The sequence below is a fragment of the Canis lupus genome, chromosome 2 (genome assembly GCF_048164855.1).
Source record: "Canis lupus baileyi chromosome 2, mCanLup2.hap1, whole genome shotgun sequence".
Lineage (NCBI taxonomy): Eukaryota > Metazoa > Chordata > Mammalia > Carnivora > Canidae > Canis > Canis lupus.
This window is the reverse complement of record NC_132839.1, coordinates 24,874,349-24,894,969: the sequence shown is the minus strand read 5'-3', so window position 1 is coordinate 24,894,969 and position 20,621 is coordinate 24,874,349. Positions and strand designations below refer to the sequence as shown.

The window sequence follows — 20,621 nt, the reverse complement described above, 5'->3', positions numbered from 1 at the left end:
CGAAGTGCTAGATGTTTTAAACTTTTAGGTTAAATAGAGAGAGTATTTTCCATTCATGATGTTATTCATGATAGATTTTTGAAACAAATTTCAACATGGTCAGATTTTCCTCCTTGGAATTCTAAATGTTTCTATTTTTTCCACATCTTGAATCAGTAATTTTAAGAGCTTCATAACTGAAAATTTTCTATTGAGTTATTATTCTATCACAATGAACTTTTACCCATAGAGATGCCCTGATTCTTTATTGGCCTTCTTAAATATATATGCAATATGATATATATATATATATCACATATATATTAGGGGGTTAGGATTTCAACGTATGAATTTTGGGGAGTAAAGCATATTTGTATATGTGAAAAAATTAGGCAAGCAATGGAATCCCACTGAAGCATTTACATTCAAATGCAGTTAAATAGAACATGCATGACTACATAAATACACATAACAAGTTGATACTGAGAACTATCAGAGATGCACTGAAACACAACTAAGGAATCAACATTTAATAACTTAAATTTTTGAATCTTAAGAACATATCTAAGAAGTGGGAAGAACCCAGACTTAATATTTTACCCATGGCTTCCAGAGAGGCAGAGACGAGGTTTATGAAGAAACCAAGTGTTCTGACTATCTTTAAGCAATAGCTGAAGTTACATGGGTAAATATATTATTAATGTTTGTGTGATTGCTTACTATTGTTGACTGGATCTCTCCATTATGCTCCTGAGAATCAGGTACTTAAAAAACAGTGGAAATGATAGCAATGGCATGTGATTAACAATGGGCAGATCAATCCTGGAACACACGACATTAAATATGAATGAAGCAAATAAAATGACTTTGGGTAATCAATATTCCAATAAATTTTCCAGAGCTAAAAGGAGTGGGAGAAATGCACACATTTTAATAATTTTGGAAAATCCAAGTTAACTAATATCAATGTGTATTTGGAGGCTATTGTAATTTGTTTTTTTTCAATGCATTTGCTTAATTATCTTATACAAAGAAAAAGTACCTCAAGCGTGTAGTTACGAGTAGTGGGCATTCAGACAATATGTGTATTCTTACAAACGTGTTTAATTACAACTGCTTCAAAGGTATCCCAGATTTTCAAAAGTTTTATTTTAAGTTTGAAGACTAGACACGGTCATACTAATTTTACAACATCCTACATGATTTAAGTATATATACAAAGAAAAAAAAACAACATTGGAATATTACACAGCTTGAGAGTTTGCAAAGGTTATTTGTGTCTTAGTCACTTCTCTACTTACTGACATATCAGATGCCAGCAGTGAGTATTATGTTTCATTATTTGTTGACTAGCAAAGATACAATCATTAGTACCCTAAGTCTTCAAAGTTCACACCAATTCTCTGAAGCCATTCAGAAAGAGAAAGTCAACCCTGAAATTAGAATTAGTGACTATGATAAGTGTTTTCAACAGGATATAGATAAAATGGAGATGTTTAAAATGTTAATTTCAGAGAGTCTAAAATTAGCATATTATAGCTACTCAATATAGTGAAGACTAGGCGATTCTTGTGTGTGTTCTGCATACAAGATTTTGCTTGTTTTAGTGTGAATTTAAATAGAATAAATTTGTTTCCCTTTGATGTCATTGATACGAATGACACAAAAGCTACATACTACTTCATAGGAATTGTTAACATCACCACGTGTGGGAATCCCTTTGTTATCATGAATTTGAGGCATCATGGAACAAATAGATAGCCCGTTGGTCATGCCATGTGGGTGAAGAGCACAGAGAGCAGAGAGACGATGCACAAGCAAGAGAAAGCCATTTCAATGTATTTCTAAAAGGTATGAAGTATAATTTTGACAAACTCCCTTTGATAATATTAGTTTAAAAAGGTATCAGTAAAATAAAATTCAAAGCATCACAAGAAGCCATGAATAATTTTGAGGAAGTCATTACAAAGCAATACTCATGATTTCTAAAACATACTCTGTTAAGAATGAAGAATCGTGCATAGTCTGCAAAGGGAAATGGCTAGGGATTTGGTGGGACAGTAAATGTCTAAAGAAATAAAAGGCATTGGCTAGACAGTAAGTGTGTGTATATTTTTGGACCTAAGTAATTATTTGTAGTATGACTTTAACATTTAGGAAATTAAAAAGATTTAATTGCTAATTTTAAAGTTGTCTGAAAAAAGCAATATAGTGGACCTAACGATTTTGTTTGTGAAAGATGCTGAAAAATGATCACCATTTCAGATGCTTCAAATCAACGATTTTATAAGAACCTGAAATAGAAAGCCTGTGGGCATAGGACAAATGTGTGGCCAGCCAGTCCTAATTTTGCTCTTATTAAAAATGCCATTATGATTGACTTTCCCTTTAAATTCTTCACAATGATTGAAGACCACTTCATATTTACATCATTAAGAAATGCTGTTAACACATGGACAGACAAGACAATAACAGTCTAGTGGCTTTTGTTATGCAGCACAAATAATAGAGGGGGAAAAAAAACTTTGCAGTGTTGCACAGGACTTTAACATTTTGTACACATACCACACTTTCTTTTCCAGGTCCCTTACTTTAAAACTCCAATAATTCTGTGTCTAAGCCTTGTAAAATAAATACTTGTAAAGCTTATAAATTAGATGTTGAGGACTTTTATGGAGGCAGTGTGAGCTTTAATTTGAGACACATGTCATTTAAACCTCCATCATCAATAAACTAATTGTTACGATAATTGTTTATTTTTTCAGGACCTCCGAAGCAAAATAAATAGAAATCAATTTTCATCTTAAAATGATCTACTACTTTGTCATTAGTAAATACTTTTCACAAATAACTACACAATATGCTTTCCTGGGAAACTGCTACCAGTTTCATTCAAGTCTCAATAAAATTCTAGTTACACAGAAAATGCAGAGATGAACAAAGAAATGATGAGTATGCTTGGCCAGGCTATGCAGCACTGTGTTAATACTTGCTTGCTAAAAAAATTCTAAATAGACAAAGAATTCATTATTCTATTATTTAAAGGAAAGAGAAGGCTATGTAAATACCATCAAAACAAAGTTTTAAAATCTGGCTTAAAGGGACATAATATTACTTTTTTGTTGTTTATTTTGCAAAATGGTAGTACTGGATTTTTTATAAAGGAAGTATTTGGAAATTATATAGTTATAGCTTCCTTCAAAAATAGAGCTGCAGATTCATTCTACTAATATTAAATATGATCAATCTGGTGATATGCAATCATGTTCCACATATATGTATACATATATATGCATACATACACATACACACACAGAGATAAAACTTCTCTTAGGCAAATAATAGGGAAAAACTGAATTAGAAAAAAATGTTGACTTATTCAGTCAATACACAATATAAAGAATATAGAATAGAACAAAAAAGGAAAAAAGATCACATAATATATTTGATTAGAAACAATGAAAGTAAAATGAGAATTATAATATTAATACTGCATGTTACAGATTCTTCAAAATTCTGTTATCAACACTGACAGTGTTTGGTAGGCACAGGGGAAAACAATTAGAATAATGTAGAGTCATCACAGAAGAAAAAAAACCTTATTGCTAACATCGCAGTATTCCTTTTATAAGAATTCATTGAGTATTGATTATAAAAGCTCTATCAACTCTTGCTTTTATTTGATACCTATGAGGTTTCTTTTTACCCTTGCTATCAAGAGTGCTACTTTCTTTCCTTAATATTATTTCAACCATTGCAAATAATTTAGAAAACAATGACAAAAGTAATTCACAAGTTAATGTGATGTTGCGTAAGAAATTTAAACGATGAAAATCAAATGAAACCATTGAAAAGGCAGGCTTAGACCTCCTTAAAGACAGTTAGTGGCCTACCATAATTTGAGCACTTTTTCATGACAAATCCCATTCAATTTTCCTACAGATTTTGCACAGTTCATTCCAAGGAGATACTTTTAGGGAGAGAGAGAGAGGAGGGTTGTGGGGTGTGGAGTCTCCTCACTCTTCTTCTGTGCAGCCCAGCAGCTCAGACCGCAGCGTGATCCTCCCATACCAGGACCAGGGAAGGATTCTTATGTGCCGTGCATAGATCGGAGGGTCGATGACGTTTTTCCTGTGGGTATCATTGTCAAAATTGCCCTGGAAAACCTAGTAGAAAAGAGCAAAGAGTATCAATCATATAGCCTTCTCTTTCTTGGGAATTATTTTTTTAATCATTTTCTTGTTTGGAAACTTTTCTCCCAAATGTGAGATTTGAAAACTAATCATGTTTTTCAAAACATAGGATTACAGCTTCTTCTTCTTCTTTTTTTTAAGATTATTTATTTATTTATTCATGAGAGACAGAGAGAGAGAGGCAGAAACACAGGCAGAGGGAGAAGCAGGCTCCCTGCGAAGAACCTGATGTGGGACTTGATCCCAATACCCCGGGATCCCGACTTGAGTTGAAGGCAGATGCTCAACCTCTGAGCCACCCTGGGATCCCTGTTTGCTTGTTTCTAAGCCTATTCATTCCTGAATTCCTACCACACAGTTGTGATCATTGAGACATAATGTCCTGACATGTTGGCACTGGATTCTTCTCCAACATTCTTCTTTTGTTTCAAAGCTTTTTTCTTTTTTTGAGCATTTTATGTACCCCCGCCTTTTTTTTTTTTTCCTCCAAAGAGACCTTTATAATAACTTTGGAAAGTGCTTGTTTCAGAAAAAACAAAGTCAGAACACTGGGACCCTGATAGGAATGACATTAAATTACATGTTACTTTGGGAGAAATTCATGCTTTCATAATATTTACTTACTTGAAGATTTTATCATTTTTAAACTATAGATTCTGAACACTTATTGAAGTAATTTCTAACTTTTATATTCACAAATTTCATTTGAGCTCAAATAGGATAGGGAAAATCTCTTCAGAATTTTCCTTTTTAACTTTATGAGGCATCTTATAATTGGAAGATAATTTCTTTCTTGCTTGAGATCAAAACATGACTATATGGCTACAAGGAGACCTGAAACAAAAATTCCCCAAAGGAAGAAAAGAATAAGAAGCTCCATCACTATATGTTGGAATATTTAACCCATATCTTTGAACATTCTAAAACTAAAGGAAATGCTTTAAAAATGTCCTTCTAGAATAAGTTGATTCAGTCTCAGATGATCACAAAAGGTCTCCTGGATAGGGAAAAATAAAGATATCTTCTTGAAGGCATCAGTCAGCATGGCACTGATTAATAGAGGCAACAGACAAGATGGGGTAATCTTTCTGTTGGGTCCATGGACAGATTCTGTGTCATTGAGGGCAAATGCAAAGTGCCATCCCCACCTGGTGGGAAACAATTTTTCAACCTGACACAAAATATACCTCAAAGGTGATTTTTGAATAAATATTTGCTGAGGAAGAGAATACTGAACCGTGCCAACTCTAGAATTCATCATCCTGGCATCCCTGAATCCATTTTTATTTGATAGGAATTTTATCCTCAGCAATGCTCTGGCTTTGCATTGACCAAGCAAGTCTTAATTCTGGATTTAAATGTGCTAGTAAATAACAGTGTCTCTGTTAGCAGAAGCTCCCATGTATAGGACATACCACACAGACACTCACCAAAAATCCTTAGAGGGGTTGTCATTGCAAAAGCGGAAAATAAGAGAGTACCTTCTACGGTTCCCTGACATTTTTTCTGACATATGATGTTGGATTCAAATGCTTCATCGAGACTGTGGTGTTACAATTTAATATAGAATCTCAAATCCAATTTCAAAGCCCTGCTAGAGAACTTAATGTGTATCTTTGGAATAATATAACTTAAATTCATTAACTTTCATCACAAGATCTGTAACAGTCCAAAACATAGAGCTATACCTCTTCTTGGGAAGGATATACAGTAAGAAATAATTTTCTTTTAAGTCACTGGTCTTCAGCGCGAGTTTCAATAAGAAAATATCAACCCAGAAATAAATACTTGAATTATTAGTTACACTCATCTTTTATAATGGAGAATACATTTAGAGAAGCTACATCAGCCCTGAAACTGCATACAGCTGTGACACTTCTGATTTAAGGTGTGAAAGTCATAGATATTTGAGTGCTCATTAAAAAAATTAAATGAAGTTTCATAAGACCGTATAACTTAAAAAACAAAAATGTTCACAGAAAAGCAGCCACAGTCTATGTTGGAATCACCCAAACCATGGCCTGAAGGTAGCAAAGATGTGCTTTTATTTTGGGAGGTCTCCCGGTAATGACACAGCAGAGAACACAAAGCACATACTTGCAAATTCTAGCATGACATCTTGAACTTGCTGTACAAACCTGTGGCCCATGTCCTGTTTTCTTGTCTCCAGCACTAGGAAGATCTTGCTTAAGAATGCTATTTCAGTGTTTCACCCAGCAAAGGAATGCAAATTCAGTATTCTTAGTTGACTTTTAAAAATGTGTAAAAATTCTAGAAACGTGCTTTCACAGACACACTTCAGAGCTATAAGCACCTCAACGGAAAGCAAAGTCTGAAGACTGATGGAAAACATCATACCTCCATATAGAAGGGAAAAACTGTATATGAGAAAAATAGTTTGAGAAGTTTTTAGAAAAGAGTATGCATATGCTTCAGTTTCAGGAGGAGGCTTAGCTGATTAGCTGATGACAAGTTTGCTGATGCACTCAGACATGATAATGCTTAGGGATCTCTCAGGCTTTCCCCAGCATACAAGGCCCTCAAGAAAAAGACGCTGAAGGTACTTGGGAGAGGCTTTCAGTTACAGCCTAGATAATAATAGAGAGAATTGCAACTGCCTCCATGTGTCTGAGCTCTTGGATTCCGTTTTTCAATGTCAACTCTCCTATGATACTACTTAAAATTCAAATCATATTCTAATGAGGATTCAAATCTCAACACAGAAAGACTGTCAGATAAAACTATTAAATGTTGCTTCCAGCAAAGTTTTAATTTTTTTTTTTTTTTTTTTGTAAGATGAGACTTGTCATTCTTCACTAGGGACAATAGTCTATTCAGGCCAGAGTAGATGTCATCAATGGGAGACTGCCAAAAAGGCAGGATCATCCTTCATGACACCATCAGAAGGATGACGTAGTAGCCGTGATGTATAACTGCATTTCACAACTGTTGAGGAATTCTTGAGGGGATTTCTTGCACATTCTATTTATTTAGAATGTCATCTGGTCTCAGAAGATATATTTCTTTTTATCTGTCCTAAATAATGCATTAAAAGATTTAAAGAGAAGGGCACCTGAGTGACTCAGTGGGTCAGTCTCTTGGTTTTGGCTCAGGTCATGATCTCAGGGTCCTGGGATCAAACCCTGCATTGGGCTCTGTGCTCAGCAGGGAGTCTGCTTGGGATTCTCTCTCCCCTTCTCCCTTTGCCCCTACTCCTGCTTGAGACTTCTCTCTCTCTTTAAAATAAATACATCTTAAAAAAAAAAAAAAAAGATTTTAAAGACACTCCCATTGTTCTAACCTTTTGGAATTTATGTTCATGTCATCCAAATAACCAGCAATTTTAAGTATTTTTTAGATGGCCTCCCTGAGCTCTTCAAAGCTAATGAGTCATATTTTAGCAAGGCCTCAGGTTACCATCAGTTCTTCCCTATGGCCTTTTGTTCTCCCCTTTCTAGATTTCATTATTTTACTTTTGATATGTGGAGACTAGAACTATAACTGGGATTCCACATATTGTGAAAATGCAAGGCTTGAATAAGCTATTGTTTGCATTTGCCTTAGCAATGGTGTCAAACACACCACTGGCTTCATTGACTATGTCTGTACACTGATCTAATACCCTTAAAGGATTATAGACAAAGATAAAAATCTATTACCCTAGAGCAGCATTTGTATGGGGAGGGAGGGAGGAGTGAAAAAGAGAAAAAAAATTATTCAGCATATACAATTTCAATTCTGTTTTCTTTCATCCAGAATGCTTATAAAGTAGTTAGAAACAAAGTCTTTTCCAGCTCTGATCCCTGAGAAACACTGGTTTTATTTTAAATATTTAATTTATTTATTCATGAGAGACACAGAGAGAGAGAGGCAGAGACACAGGCAGAGGGAGAAGCAGGCTCCATGCAGAGTGCCCGACGTGGGACTCGATCCCATGACTCTGGGATCACAACCTGAGCCAAAGGCAGAGGTTCAACCACTGAGCCACCCAGTCGCCCCAAGAAACACTGTTTTTATGTAATTCTACTCATGGAGTGGAAGAATCTGAGCCTTGGAAAAGAATCTGCCAGCACCAACTTTCCTCTAACTTTTCTGACATGGAAATTCCAGCAATGGTAATGCAACTTCTCAATATAACAGTTATGTATTTAGACACTTTGAAAATCTGCCCTTGAGTTAGGCTGACATATATCTCTTTCTAATTTCCATCTATTGATCCTAGTGCTTTATTCTCAACAAGCATAGATGGTATCTATCAAAAGAAAAATACTTTTAGGTTTATTTGATAATAATTAACACAAGTCTCTCATAAACTCAAAATTAGTGCTATAGGTTCAACATTTGTGGTTGCTTAAAAATATTCCTCATGTAAGATGATTTTCAAACTAATCATCTTGATTGCATTGCATTGAATACCCTCTGCTTTAACTATGACTCGATTAAACTATGGTATTTATTTGGACATAGTATGTAGTTATGACCTGAGTGGCTCAAAATACAGAGTGTACCTTTGTTTCGGGTACAATACCTCTATCAATGTAGTCTAAAATTTAAAACAATTATGTTACATTTTCTGTCATGATTGATGACTAATGTTTAAAAAAACTTAGAACTTTTTCATAGAATTTCTCTTGAGCCAGGATTGAGTAAGTAATGTTTTACTTACTTGTAAAATAGATTTATAGTGGATGTAGACATTTATATTTATTCCAATTTTATTTCATTTTATTGAATCATGACATTTTAAAAATAGCAATTTGTAGTTAAGATTATGGTCTATATAAAATATTGAAAATTTAGTGGACATAGAATTTAAGTATCTATTTCATAAAGTAACCATTTATGTATTATGTGAGTATAAAATCTGACTTTTGTGGGTGACATAAAGGACTTACACTTATTAGTTTATGGTTCAGCATCATAAAAGTCATTTTTACATACCTATTATTAACATTACTTGAATTTCTTTTGGACTGTCAAAAATTTCAGAGTTTCAACTTGAATCAATGCTCTAATGACTTAAGGTCTAATGCACAAAAACAATATTTATCTATTTGGATAGTCTTTATAAGAAGATCTCAGTTGTTTCTCATTCTATGTCTTTAATTTTTATTTTTTTTTCATTCTATGTCTTTTAGACTAATATTCAATTTATGTTCTAGTTTGCCCTATATTAAAGCATTCCTAAAATCAAAACTTTTCATTAGAAAGTAACACACAAATTATTGTGTTATAATTTACAGAAAACTGTAAGTGGGATAAATATACATCACCTTAAAAGGAAATCCTATTGGAAGTTTTACATGTATGAAACTTCTGTTAGTGATTGGATATAAGAAGTCTTAAACCAAAGTTTGATTATTTTAGCTTACATAGACTCTAGCTATTATTCAGTGAATTCAATTTTCTAGGAAAATTTATCAGGATCCTGAAACCATTTCATGATTGAATGGCTGGTATATCATTCTTGATGGTTTTCTCTCCAATCAATTCCACTAAACCAATGAAACTCCGTAACAAAATTAGTCTAAATATAAGTACATTCTTTCAGATGTAATAAGGAAACAAATAAGTTTCCAGGTAAATTCCAATATTCTAGGAAATGTTCCTTGAAAAATAGTGCATATTGAGAATCACATTCTAAGAGGTGCACACACACATAAAGAAAGGGTTTTGTTGGAGTTCGGAGATTGGGTTAACAACTGATCATCAGTCTGTAGTGGAATGAGTTGGGGGATGAGTCCTCACTATAGCACATCCCAACAATGCTGCAGCAAAAATCCTCATTGGCAGAGAGGTACAGGGAGCCGCCTCAGTGTCTTCCAGCCCGAAGCATTCTTGAATAGAATACTGCCTTCCAAAGGTGCAGCTGAAGTAAGGCCATAGCCAACCGAAACAATTTATCAGCACGTGACCATATCTGTACACACTCAAGGTGTGTCCAATCTAATATAGTCATAGTGTTGGCAGACACATGTCATTTCACTGAGGAGAGTAAGGATCATACAACTTTGTGTAATATGAGCATGCCATATAATCTTAACCTCATCCAAAAGGAAGTCTGACTTTTGGGAGATAATCTATAAACCCTTGGGAAGTTCTGCGTGATAAGACTGTGTTTGTTTACATGGGAGCCTTGGGCCACACCAGGTAGTTTATGCTGAACAATGTGATTTATGGTAGGGGCTTTGGACCAGCTTGACCAAGGAAGGGGCTGGAGACTAAAGTCTGCCTTGCAGGTAGTAAACCATGTCTACATGACTGAGCTTCAATAAAAACTTTGAACATCAAGGTCGAGGTGGTTGGATTCCTGGTTGGCAATACTTACTGCATATTGTATGTCACACATCGTTGCTGAGGGAAGTTAGCATTGTTTAAGATTCTGAGAGTAAACAACTGAAGGCTCAGCCTAAAACTCTCCTGGATTCTGCTCCATATGCCTATTTTCTTGGCTGATTTTTATCTGAATCCTTTCGCTTTTAGAAACTGTAACTGCCAGTATAATAGTTTTAAGTGAGTTCTGTGAATCCTTCTATTGAGCTATCATCAAACCTGAAGTGGTCTTGGGGACCTCTACTTGCAACTGAGGTCTGAAGTGAGAGTAGATTTGGGAACTCCCAAACTTTGCAATGAGTAATTGATGCTGAAGGGCTATAGGTTTTACAGAGGACTTTTTGATACTTGTACCATTGATTAGTCTGAAAAGGGATCTCAACTGTCTGAAAGAATTGAGCCCCAAACTTCCTCAACATTATGTACCAGGCCTGTCAGAGATACTCAGGTTTCAAAATTAATTGTGAACTTATTCTTTTATGATTCTTTGAATAAATTTTAACACGACAATTTTCTGAAATTTATTTATTGTGGCCCTTGAGTACACTTTCTAAAATCTCTTATTGTTAGGCTCTACTCTCTCCATTTTACTTTCTCTTTTTATTTCTATTTTCTAGGTGATGTTTATTCTCATGAACATACACCTAATAAATACATCAAGTTACTAGCATTACTTGTTCTTTTACATATTTGAGTAACAAAACAACTCAACATCTTCATTCTTCTATATTTCTTTAATATCATTTCTGCAAAAGCTTCTATAGTCCTTGGGGAATATTACTTTGGCCATCTACTAGGGATTAATTTGAAATCCCCTGGGAAACTGGCAGGTTTTCTGAAAGCTGCAGAACATGGTGACATATATAAATCATTCTGTACCATATTTCATATTTGATACCAATTTTTATCTGTGTTCCTTTCAAAATGTTATTTTGTTCCACAAGCCCTTTAAAAAAATCTGGACCTTCGTTCCTTCAGAAATTTCTCTGCTTCTCAAGCTCCCTCAATGAAATTATATGAGGCTTTCAAACTGCCTATCCAAAGATTTAACTTCAAAGGTCCAATTACAGAACATTTTTGTTTGATGGGGGAAGTAGAAGAAAAACATGGGGACAAGTTCCATGTCTTTCTTCCACTACTGCATGAATCATTTTAAACCATTAAAATGAATATATGGATTCTCTGAGAAAATGAATTCCACTCCCATTGTTGCCCTCAGGAGATTTCTTGTGGCTCTGAAGTTTGCTCTCTTTTGTAATTATGTAAAAAAGTAGATCTTTGGCTTCAGGGAATGCTACATTTCACTGAACTGATCTGGCTTTGCTTCATGTTCCTAGTGTATATAAATCTCTGATTATATCCCCAAAATTTTTACTAAACCACAAATTTGATGTTCACTTAGAGTTCTTGCAGTGTTATCTGCACTCTATTGTTTTCTCTGTTACACTTTTCTTTTTACCCTTCAAAATGCACCAGTGAAAGACTCTAATAATAACTGGTCAAAAAAATACAAATATGTTGTCTTTTACTTTCTACTCTAACAATAAAGGGTCATTTATTGCTTTTCAAACGGTCACACACTCTTTCATTTTCCTGTAATTGATGAGAAAGCTGGTTGGCTGATATTTAATTCTTGACTGGAAAAGAGGGCTGTGATATCTTTCTAAGAGTCATTCCTCTTTAATACTCTGGGGGTTGGGAGTTTTGGGAAAGAGGAGGAAATTGCACAGCTTTGGGATAAATTTTTTTTTTAAGATTTTATTTATTTATTCATGAGAGACACACACACACACAGAGGCAGAGACACAGGCAGAGGGAGAAGCAGGCTGCATGCAGGGAGCCTGATGTGGGACTCGATCCCAGGACTCCAGGACCACACCCTGGGCCGAAGGCGGCACTAAACCGCTGAGCCACCCAGGGATCCCCGGGAGAATTTTTTAGAACTCTTCATTTCTGGTCTCTCATAGAAGGGCTCAACCGACTCACAGAGATCTGAGATGAAGGGATCTAACTCTCCACAGTAATGGCCAAAGACCCTATTACTGGTAAACTGCCATAGATTATACCTGTGATCCCCTAGTCCACTGCTAGAGTCACAAGTTGAGCTAAGGAATTGCTGAGATCCAACCCAGGCAGATGAGAGAGGAAGGGGAATGGGGAAAGGGTAGCCACCTCCATTCCTTCTGTGCTTTTCTTGCATAGCCTCACCTCCAAGTAGCTGGGGAGCTGGCCACTTCTTACAAAGAGCTAGAAGAGCCTCCCTGAGAAATTCATAAGAGTTATGTTAAGTCTTAACCCTGGAAAAAGACACCGAGAAAAATCAAAGCAAAACTTTCTAACTCTGTTGATGTTACCTTCTTTCTCCCACATTTGGTGGCATTTGGAATACTCAGTCTAGAAGTCATTTAGTAGGTAGGACACACCACCATATTTAACTTCTTTTATGATGAAAGTCTCCTTAGGAAACAAGAATATCCTAGCCAATATATCGCATAGGATGATTGCCTATAAAGATTTATGAAACATAAAATATGCCATTCTAAACTGTGGCTAGAGATTTAAACTACCCTCTCTCTAGCAGTCAGATTTTTGATTGCCATAAGAAATATTCCTACAGAAAAAAAAAGAACTGAAATATTATCTGCTTTTCAAAGATACCTATCTATAGGAGATATTACCAAGAGTATCTGGATAGCAAGACCATCTAATTTTTTTCTTTTTTAGTCTAACATCAGAAATGTAGAAATGCCTTTCTTCTTTTCTATAAAAGTACAAACAGTCTGCTTCTCTAATGAAGCTCAACGTTCATCTCAAAATTTCCTAAATCACACAGGCCATTTTGCATTGTATCAGAACAATCTGCAGTCTGACTCTACCCGTCATAGAAGATTTTCAATGATGTGGCAGTAGAGAAATGGGTGTCTGATAATTCCCACCCCATTTTAGGAACCTTTCCCTCACTTCACATCTCTTCAAAGAGTCTCCACCTATTTTGTTCAGAAATGACTTAGTACAGAGCGATAAGAAAGAGCACGGTAGTGACTTAAGCATTTGGCCATGTTTCTTCTAAGCCAGACTGGTGTTGAGGAAGAAACAGAATCAGGGAGTTGGGGAAGATAATTCTGGAGCTGGATGATGAGCTGGCAATGTGGAACCTCGGAGATGAAGCAGGTTGTGAGGTTTGTGCATATGTGTGTATATTTCCCTGGACATAGAAGAAAGGCATTCTCACTTTATTCCCCCTTCTTGGGTGCTTTCTCAGGAGAACATCTGGTCTAGCTGGAAGATCTAGGAGATCTTCAATGGAGACAGAGTGGCAAGATAGAAGATTTGGGATATACTTATACTAATAGAATTACTCATTACTCCTCTGAAATTCAAATTTAATAGGGTGCGCTACACTTTTGTTTGCCAAATCTAGCAACAGTAAGTAAAAAGCAGAGAGAATTCTGGCCCTGAGCTGAGCAGGTACAAACTCTACTTTGGTCAGGGGCTCCTGGGTCTTTTTGTCTCAATGTGTTGAGGGTATACTGATTATTAAATTATATTTGACATCGGGAGGAAAAAAAAAATCACCTTTGCTGATATTCATAGGTACTGGTAAAGTACAAAATAGAAGAAAAGAAATAACAGTGAAATTTTGCTATGTAAAAGTGATTTTTTCACTCACTTATGAAGAGTGCCTTCCTTTAATTATTGCTATTTAACATTTTTTTATCTGTACAAAATTAATTCTATTTCTGGCTTTATTGGAAAGCCGGAAATTAACTCCTATGTTTGGTCTTCTGGTTGCTTTTTCTTTCTGCAGAAAAACTGGGAAAAATACTCCTTTCATGCAGGTACAATCGTTGGGTTCATCTTTTATTTGTTGAACTTATCTTTTAATCAGCTTTGTGTCTCAAATGACATCAGAAACTTTATAATGATGAGAAATGCGTTGCCTCTATAAAAGGGCCCCAAGGGGCTTAGTACAGATGTGTGCCTTGAGAGCACATGTAAATACGCTTTCTCCTTGAGATCCGACAAAAGGAAGTGTATGGGAATCACTACCCAATGGGTCATTTCATAGGGTGTGGCAGATCCAGAAATCCTTCCACAGTTTCTCATAAACATGGAATTATGACAAATATCTTTTATCCTTTTTCAGATTTAAACTATGAAAAAGTAGAAAAAGACTAGAATACTAATTCATTTTGAAAGTGAGAGATTTTTGTCTCATGCATTACAGCTGATTTGGTATGATGGTGAACAGTAAAAAAGGCATGCCTGCCACGTAGAACTGGTGTCCTTGGGGATTTTTGTCACCTTCAAAATATATTAAGCATTCAGAATATTAGTTGTTTGGTAATTATTTAGAAATAAAATGGGTTCATACTTTTGGCTGCGTTCTAGCCAACTGGAAATGTGTAGTTCCAACAATCAGAATAATGACATAGTTTTTTCTTATACTCAGACTGATCAAGTGCTCACTTTCATAGTGGGAATGATAACTACCAGATTCACATTAAATAAGACTCTATTTTTTCTAATCAATACTCAAAAATCTTCTCCGCTAAGCTCTCTTGCTTCAATCAGTTTCATTACTGCTTTTTAATGAATAATTACATACTTGAATTTTCAACAATTTTTAAAAGTTTTTTAGCCTTGACCATTCTCTTGGGGACCTATCGCTAATCAGTATTTTTAGGGTGTTAACCTTTTTAATTGATGCCTAAGATTATAGTTGGGTTAACACTTGATGGTCTTTCACAGTCATATACAAGCATGACCTAAACAGGAGAATGAGTAATTCTATTCCATTGAGGAATACTGTCACTATACAATTGTGTCTAATAAGAGGTAGGTCTAACATAAACATAAACATGAGATGTTCGGAATTTTCAGTGCGGATATTTTTTAATTTTACTTATTTTATTTTTTATTTTATTTTTAATTTTTATTTATATTATTTCTGATGAGTGATGGTAGATTGGGATGACAAAAATTAAGACATTAAAGTGTTTTGGCTTTTGAGCACTGTGAAAATTCAGGCCATAGATGTAATAATAATATGTAATAATAGAAAGTTATTTTTAATGAACATTTTACTTTAATGGCATGTTATATAACATATTTCCTGTGGTTTTCACATGTTTTTTTCATGGTCTCAAATTTTAAGATAGCTTATCAAATTTTCTGGAAACAAAGTTCTTGAGTTTTTAGGACAGAAGACAATCAACACACATTAAAAACATATATCCATCCCTCACTGCATTTCTCTGCATTGTTTGCTTCTGTCTCCATTGTTAAAAACAAAACCACTGGCCCAGAAGGGCATCAGTTAGGCCGAGTTTGTAAACTGGGGCTTACTTGTTAATCTAATTGCAGTTTCAACCTCCCCCAGAAATGTGGTCTTAACTGGTCAGTCAGGAATTTTTGACTGGGCGCCAATGAGTCTGCCACAGGGCTCCCTCCACTGCCCCAGAGGAAGATGAAGTAATTCTGCATGATAAGACCCTCTTGCTTTGACTTTTAGGGGAAAGCAGCCTTGCCTACAACAATCCTCTTTTGCTAATACAGGTCTTGCCCTGTTCTCCAGCTATAAAAACCTTCCATTTTGTACAACTCCTCTGCGCTCCCTCTACTTGCTAGAAGGGGTGCCGCCCATTCATGAATCATTTCATAAAGCCAATGAGATCTTCAAATTTACTTGGTTGAATTTTTGTTACTTAACACCTTAAACTTCTGTCTTATGGAGAACAATATCTCATAGCATCTGCACTGGGATTTTATCTGTCACTAAATAGGAGTCATAGAGGCAGGGATGTTTTCCTTCCTCCTTCTTCCAACCCACCCCCATACTGGTGAGTTTATGGATTTTTGTGTCTGACGTTTACTTGTTTTTTCCTACTACCTTATGAATCCTCAGACCAGTACAGTGCTTTTGTTTTTTGTTTTACATGAAGATTGAAAAATCCAAATGCCATCTAAGAAAGGTAAATGTTTCCATGAACAAAATTAACCATATCGTTTCATTGCTTGTCTTTAATATCATAGACTGTGGCATGACATACAAAGAATTTTCTCTGCAACTTCAAAATTGATCCTTGAAGAAAGACAACCAGCTTTCTTTTGCCGTCTCCAAATAAACGGAATGACTTCTTAATGAGCTCCTTAAGATCAATAGCTTCTGATTGCTCCTGTGGCTTGTCTATCATTTTGGTTTGTCTTTTATCTCCAGTATTTAGCTAGTTACTGGATTCTACAACTGCAATTATTTAAGTTACTAACCCTTGTCCTGCTCACCTCCATCCCATAAATCCCATTTCCTGGTCTGCCCTTTCTTTCCTTGTCTTAAACTTCTTTACCCTATATTCAGGACCAAACATCTTTGGGTAGGCAGAACACTGGGAGTTTGTGTTAAATTTGGAAATGGAAATACAGTCTTCCCTGTAGCTGAACTGCCCTTGTCTATTTATGTCTGGATTTGCATCCAGTCTTCTTCCTTGTTTCTGAACCCAAGTCCCCATCTCACAACGGATTGTGATCGGTGAGTCCCCATCGTGCTGTTCTCTGTGCACCTTAACTGCTATCACACTTCTCACTGGTGAAACACGCTGCTTTCCGAATTTAAATTTGTTCAGTGTGGTTGTCCTTTCCCATTCCAGCAGGCAGATCTAAGTTTACAAATGACTTTCACTTTGATAAATCAGTTCTTCTATACTGGGTTAGTCTTGAGACATGGCCTTCTTGGTCAGGGACCTTAGTAAAATTTACAGAGACTCCATTCTTTTTTTTATCAAAAGCATCAAATTTAAAAGGTACATAGGGAGTTACAGGATCTCCTTGAATTTTTTGGTTGGTATATACAAATTATGGCAATAACTAAATGTCTTTATTCACATGTTTATAGTAGTAACTATTTAGTCTCTCCATATTATCAACCTTCATTTAGTCTTGATGAACACTTCAGCCCCTAAGACTGCACTGTTTTTTTTTTTTAATTTCTTAGTTCTAGGCACCTGGGTGGCTCCCAGTGGTTGCACATCTGCCTTTGGCTCAGGTTGTGATCCTGGAGTCCCACATCGGGTTTCTCCCTCTGCCTATATCTCTGCCTTTCTGTCGCTCATGAATAAATAAATAAAAATCTTAAAAAAATAATTTCTTAGTTCTGTGCATTTTTTTTTTTTGTCTTGCATTAAAAGTGGACTCATGATGTTCACTGCTTTCTCTGCCTATCAACTCCTGGGCAGGGCTTTTTAATATAATTTAAAATTAAAAATGGCAGGCTCATCATTGAACTTTATATTCTGCCAAAACAGAAGAAACATTCTCAGGTTGTGTCTTGAGTTTGAAGATCTGATAACATCTACATTTATGGGAATACAGGCAATTAATTGTATGTTCTTTCTACCAACACATATCCCAGCCAGGTTCCATAATACTGAATTATGACAAGAAAGAAAGCATATAAAATTCGAAATAACAGTCGATTCCAGATGGTGTTTATTTAAATAACACTGTCTTTATTTTTAGACAATGCTGAAACTATGGTATTGTTTCCTTAACTTAGTTCCAGTTAAGTCACTCACCCAATATCTAAGTACACTATAGTGACTGCATATAAATCTCTGTCTTGTAGGGGCACAACTAATTTGCTATTTTTGAAGCTGAGTGCTTTGTGTAGAGCCAATTAACTGTTGGAAACTTCTTTCAGAAAAACAGCGTCTTTCCTTTCTCTCACAGCCTTATTTGAAAATAGGAACAAGACCCTGAGTGGATGAGACTAATGGTCTCCATGCGAGATGGAGAGACTCTGTCCTTGATCCTGCTGCTCAGAAACATGTGGCTGCTCCACCTTGAAAGGCTAATTCATCCTCTTTCACTTCCCCCTGCTAGAATCCTCGCCGAATGCCACTGGGGATTCCATTTACTTTACCTCCCAGGGGATTCCGGAGGTTCCATATTTCTCACCCAGGTCAAATTTCAAAAGAGCAGCATGGCTCTGATTACTGAACTGACATCTCATCTGACCTCTGCCTCACTGAGGAGCTGGACTTCCGAGGCTTTCAATATTCAAATTTAATTTCAGCTACCGGAGAGTGCCAGCTTCAGCAGGAATAAAAGAATACCCTGCAGCATCTGTAATTACTGATTAATTTGAATATATCCTCCAATGCAGATTATGAAGGCTTTGCTAATAAGGACTGGTGACGTTGCTGCTTTTTTTTTTTTTTTTTTTAACAAGGATATTGAGAAAAGAAGGGAAGTAGAGAAGAACCAGAATTTTTTTTTTTTGCAGTCATAGACTTCTTTGAAATGATCATATTATGTTTTTTTATGATCATATTATTATTATTGTTCTTAGAGAACTCTAAGCTTGTGCTACTTATTTCCTACAGTTATTTTTATCAAATAATACACTTGGTAGGTTGGATTTTGAGTCTTCAAAATGAACTGACTGAATCAAAGTTTTTCTACCGTTCTCGAGTTCCTCATTAGACTAGGATTTCTTTGAGCCACTGCCATATTCAGGTTCCCCCCCCCACCCCCCCAATACATCCAACACAGAGTAGACAATAACTGTCTGTGGAATACAGGATTGAATGAAGATAAATGCCACATCCTTCTAGATGCTTTCCCACCTAATCTGTGTCCTAAACTACTTAAATCTATTATTTAAATTTAAGATTTGTTTAAAGCTAATACATGTTACTTGCTGCTGTTCATGAGAGAATTGGCAAACATTAAAATCTAAACTTACTTTTGAGACATTGATTCATACTGACTTCCACTGACAAATTAGAGGCCAACCAGTCCTAAAGAATTATAATACATTCCATTCTGACTAGAAAAATACAAAACTACACTTAGTTTCAAAAACTTAAATTTGGTGCCAGTTAGAGTCATCTTTCCTACACATGCTTATTATTCAAATTAGCTGGAGCCTCTGGAAACATTTAGATTCCCCACAGTCAGAGGCAGGACCCAGAAACGTGTATTTTTTAACAAGCTCCCCCATGAGTGCTATGATCAGGCAATTTTGGTAATCAGTGAATTAGAGTTCACTAAGATGTTGCAGGATTGCTCTTGATGAATATGTGGCATTGATCTTTAAGGACCAATAAAATCTTACTGGAAACAGTTTTGGATTTTCTTGTACAGAAAATCCAGAGTGAAGTTGCAAATTTTTGATTTATGCTTTTAAAAAAACCTGGACAATTTCAGGGAGGGGGGAGAGAATACTACCAGCTTTTTTCCCAAAGAAGAAAGCCCCCATGGAGTGAATTTAGGTTTATTTAAACACCATGACACTATGACTAATATATGGGATGAGAAAATCCATTTTCATTTCTAATTTTTCCATATGAGAACCCTTCCTGAAATTTATTATTGTTTTACTTTGGCTTATAACCTTAAAAATTAAATACTGGAAGTGTCTGTCAAATTTTGCAATTTTCCTGCTAACTGCAGTAAAAACCAGTTCCAAGAGTATAAAACAAATGTCATTTTCATGAGAGCAAAGGAACATTTGACTTTCAAATAAAAAATGTATCTGAATTCATAGTGTGGAGAAATATAAAAGTTAGTTAAATGTTAGAAAATATTGGAGACAAGAAAGAGAAAAATAAGATTAGAGATTGTGATGAGACAGTATCATCATGTGCTCCATCATGAAAGATATAATGTGGAATTTTGTCAAAAAATAAAATGCTAAAGTAAATGCAATTCATATAAAGGCTCTGGGAAGATAGTGAAAAACTGACATTTCAATGAAAAGAACAGGCATCTATTTTTCTTTAATTGATTTTTGGCATAAACACACACACACACACATATACATACATCCATATACAATGACACACACAATTAGACACTCCTCTGTACATGTATACTTTTTCCTTGGTGTTGTTTTCCTGAGGCTTAGTCAGTTATGACTAATGAAAAACAGAAAGGGCATTCATACATTTTTTAAAAAAAAATCGGCATTCATACATTTTTAGTATTTCATTTACACACTTGTGGTAAACCTAGAAAATTGCTATTATTCTGAGATCGTTTTTCTGAAGTAATCTTGTTTCTGAATCTATATCAGATTCCTACACCCACATCCCTAAAATCTATTAGAGCAAGAAG

At 35.5% G+C, this 20,621-nt stretch overlaps 1 protein-coding gene across 2 annotated transcripts in view; it reads right to left on the bottom strand.

Moving 5' to 3' along the window:
- Positions 1–1,106: 1,106 nt before the first annotated feature.
- The window catches only part of EDIL3 (EGF like repeats and discoidin domains 3), a 393,058-nt gene continuing 373,543 nt past the window's right edge, over positions 1,107–20,621 (bottom strand). For both annotated transcript variants that reach the window (XM_072792939.1, XM_072792940.1), the window contains one exon: positions 1,107–4,145. In XM_072792939.1, coding sequence (XP_072649040.1) covers positions 3,996–4,145 — 150 coding nt within the window. In that variant the 3' untranslated portion in view covers positions 1,107–3,995. The remainder of the gene's footprint in view (positions 4,146–20,621) is intronic.